Here is a 3,341-nt window from a genome sequence, read left to right as displayed (position 1 = left end):
CCCCCCCCCCGAGCTGCATGCTCCTAGCCCAGGGCTCGTGAACGTGGCACGCCCTGGCACACGTGGGGCCGGGTCCTGCTGGGCCCTCGCTCACCCAGATGCAACTTCTGCCACTTGCTCCATGTGGACTTGACCTTGGGCTGGGGCGGCCAGGGGAGCTGGAGCTCCCCCTCAGCCAGTGCCCGTGTCCTCCACGGCCCCTGACGCCAGGCCAGCCCTCGTCAGAGGTGCACAAGGGGCGCCCAGGGCCACCAGAGCAAACCCCGGGCCTGCGTGCATGTCAGGGTCACACGGGGCAGAGTGGGGAGCACCTCTCCTCACACAAGCATCGCTCACTGGCTCCAGAGGAGACAGCTCAGGGACACCCGTCACCCCGGTGAGCAGGCCTCCCTGGGGGGAAGTGCGGTCCAGTCCGCGTGGTGCTACACACAGGTGAGGTGGGAGGGGGCACTGTGCAGCAGACGGGCATGGCACTCTGCACTGCGGGCTCGCGGCGCCCTGTGGGGAGGAGCTGAGTGAGGTGCCACCAACCTCGGCTGGCTGGTGCCACTGGAATTCAAGAGCTGCCAGCGTTTAGGCAAACAAGCCCCGTTCCCTCAATCCCGTTAGGGACTGTGCTGCTGGGCTGGGCAGGGGGCAGTGGTGATGCCGCAGGCCTCAAAAGCACCCTGCTCGTGCCTGGCCCGGTGAGACAGGTGGCTCCTCCGTCCCTTCCTGGGCTCCTGTGGGGCCCACTCCGCCTTTCTCAGGGCCTCTGGTCTCCTGCACCCCCCACACGCATCCACCTGAGCGGCCCCAGCCCCTCCGAGTAGGCCAGGACCACGGTCAGAGGTGCTTTCAGTTTATTTCTTTCACAGACACCCGCAGGGTCTCCACGGCACTACCCACCCTCACAGCGGGCCCCGGGGAGTCCCCTCCACTGCTGGGTCTCAGCCCACCCACCAGTACAGAGCATGGCCGGGGGTGACGGACCTGGGGACCTGTGCTGGTCCGCGGCACAGCCAGGCTGCTGTCCCCGTGCACTGAGGCCGAGGCCTGGGGCTAAGATGGGCAGTGGGCACAGGGGCCCAGGACCTACCGCCCTGGCCGGGGGTTCTCGGGAGCAGGCCTCACCTGGCTGGCAGGGGTTGGGCCCACCACGGCCTCGTATGGTGGGGGAAGCTCTGCGGGGGACGGCAGGCTGGGGCTGGTGGGGCCGGCATCTTGTAGAGTGTGGAAGGGGCAGGCAGGGGAGCCCAGTGGGGGGTGCCTGGGGGCAGAAGCATCAGGTGAGAGGCAGTGAGGACACCCGCCCAGTCCCCGGAGCTGTCCCCCAGGGAAGCCAGCCTGGCTTTCATGCCATACTGCCTGCTCTGGCCAAGATGGGACACAGACCCGAGGTCACCTGCTGCTCAGCCCCGTGCCCCCCAGCATGGTCCCCCCTCAGAGCTGAGGACCCACCTCCGGGTGTCGGCGGGCGGCGTGCAGCTGTATTCCGGCGGGTAGTAGGGTGGAGGCGGGAGGGGCGGGACGAACCCATCCAGGTCCAGACTCTGGGGTAGGACAGTGCCCTGGGGGGGCACGCAGGCAGGGGGCCCCGACCGTGACCTCTGGGGAAGGAACTGGAAATGAGTGAGTTACGGGGGAGGCCAGACGAGCCTTGGGTTAGACTAGGCAGAACCATGGCTGGGTCAGGCTCGTGGCACCTGAGTAAGGGTGCCTCCAGGCCACCCCTGTGCCACCTCCCTGGAGCTCCCCCAGCTTTTCCAAATGCATGTTGTGGAGAAGACAGAGATGGAGAGGAAGGGGAGGGAGGCGGTGAGACAGATGGGGAGATGGAAAGGAAGCGGGGGGAAGAAGGGGGAGAGAGCTGTCCCCTGAGCACCGAACTGCATCATTCCAGTTCCCCCTTGGCCTGCAGAGCTCAGTGGTCACAGCCGTGTCCCGCTCACAGAGTCCACACACAGCCTCTTACTGAAGGGGGTGTGCACACATCTAAGTGTGTTTGGCTGTTGAGTATGTGTGCATTCCTATGCATGTGTCTCCATGAGTGTGGTATACGTGTGCCTAAGCACACACCTGCATTACTGTGTGCACACGTGTGTACATGCCTAAGTGTGTGCTTCTGTGTAAGGGTGTGGTGTGTATGTGTGTGTGCACCTGTGTACATGCCTAAGCATGTGTGTGCCCAAGTGCGTTTGTGTGTGCATGCACATGTGTCGGTGTGAGTGTGTACGTGCCTAAGCACATGCGTCTGTGTGTGCACCTAATTGTGTGGATGCATGCATCTGTGTGCGTGCATCAGTGTGTGTCTGGGTGCATGTGACCCTGCCCTGGCTGCGAGGCTCCTGCGAGCAGTGTTGTGGACTCAGGCAGCCAGGGTGGGCGATGCCCGGGGCCTGCAGCAGGTCCGGGGCTCGGGCTGGCAGTTCCTGTCCGAGCAGAACCCCCGCTCCTCTTACCAAGCATCCTGATGCCTGAGGAAGGTGCCCCGAGGGTGCCTGGGGCCGCGGCTCTGCCTGCTTAGGGCACCCGCCAGGGGCTGTCCAGAGGCAGCCATGAAGCAGGACTCATCCACCCGTGGGCGTGCCCCCACCACTGCGCTGGAAGGTGAAGGGTCCCCTCACATGATGGTGTGCTGGGCGGCCACTCACCATGCGCAGGACGTCAGAGGACACCACCTGCATGCAGCACGTGGCTGTGGCCAGTGCGCACACCACCGTGGACAAGACGTTGAGGGCACACACGCTGAGCAGGAGGTCCTATGGGGAGAAGCAAGTGTCAGCCTCAGCGTGGCTCGGGCAGGATGCAGGACTCTGTGTTCCCGTGTCTCCCCGTAATAAAATGGCTGTGTCGCAGGACTCCCGTGTAGTCGACTGTGGTTCGAGTCCTGAACCCGGGGGCTTAAACTCAGGCCAGGCATGTGTGCATGCGTGCCTAAGATCCCGAGAGGAGAATGGAGGACAAGGGATTGTGGCATGGCCATCCCCCTGGGGGGTGATGTCTCTCTGGTGAGCGCATGTGCCCCATAGCAAAAACCTCTCTGGGCACAGGAAGCGTGTGCTGCTCGCAGCCCTAACTCCTGTCCCCATCCCCCAGCTCATGTTGTGCCCTGGCAGATTTCAGTAGCTCCCAACTCCACTGGCAGAGGCTCCCGGCTCAGGGCCCCAGACCTCGCTCCATCATGGCCTCCTCGGCCCTGGCTGCCTCCTCACTAATCACCCAGTAGGCCCAAGCGTTTCCAGGTCTCCAAGCTGCCCAGGAGCAGGGGCTGTGGAAACCCGATCGGCCGGAGCAGTCCCCCAGGGGCTGGCATCTGGGGACATGGGGCAGGACGGCTACTTCCCTTGCCACCCACGGCC

The 3,341-nt window shown here is 64.4% G+C and overlaps 1 protein-coding gene across 2 annotated transcripts in view; it reads right to left on the bottom strand.

Annotated features, from left to right (window-relative positions):
* ENTREP2 (endosomal transmembrane epsin interactor 2) overlaps positions 1–3,341 on the bottom strand; it is a 38,737-nt gene that overhangs the window by 6,114 nt on the left and 29,282 nt on the right. Inside the window, exons 3-5 of one of the 2 annotated variants that reach the window (XM_014583757.1) lie at positions 2,634–2,741; positions 1,441–1,589; positions 1,114–1,249 (exon numbers count right to left, since the gene is read on the bottom strand). In XM_014583757.1, the coding sequence (XP_014439243.1) occupies positions 1,114–1,249; positions 1,441–1,589; positions 2,634–2,741 (393 nt within the window). Of the gene's footprint in view, positions 1–1,113; positions 1,250–1,440; positions 1,602–2,633; positions 2,742–3,341 lie in introns of both variants that reach the window. The other variant, XM_014583758.1, reaches the window with a different exon arrangement.

The sequence above is a fragment of the Tupaia chinensis genome, unplaced genomic scaffold (assembly GCF_000334495.1).
Source record: "Tupaia chinensis unplaced genomic scaffold, TupChi_1.0 Scaffold144682_1, whole genome shotgun sequence".
NCBI lineage: Eukaryota > Metazoa > Chordata > Mammalia > Scandentia > Tupaiidae > Tupaia > Tupaia belangeri.
Note: the sequence above shows the minus strand (reverse complement) of the source record. Positions and strands in the feature narration are given on the sequence as shown.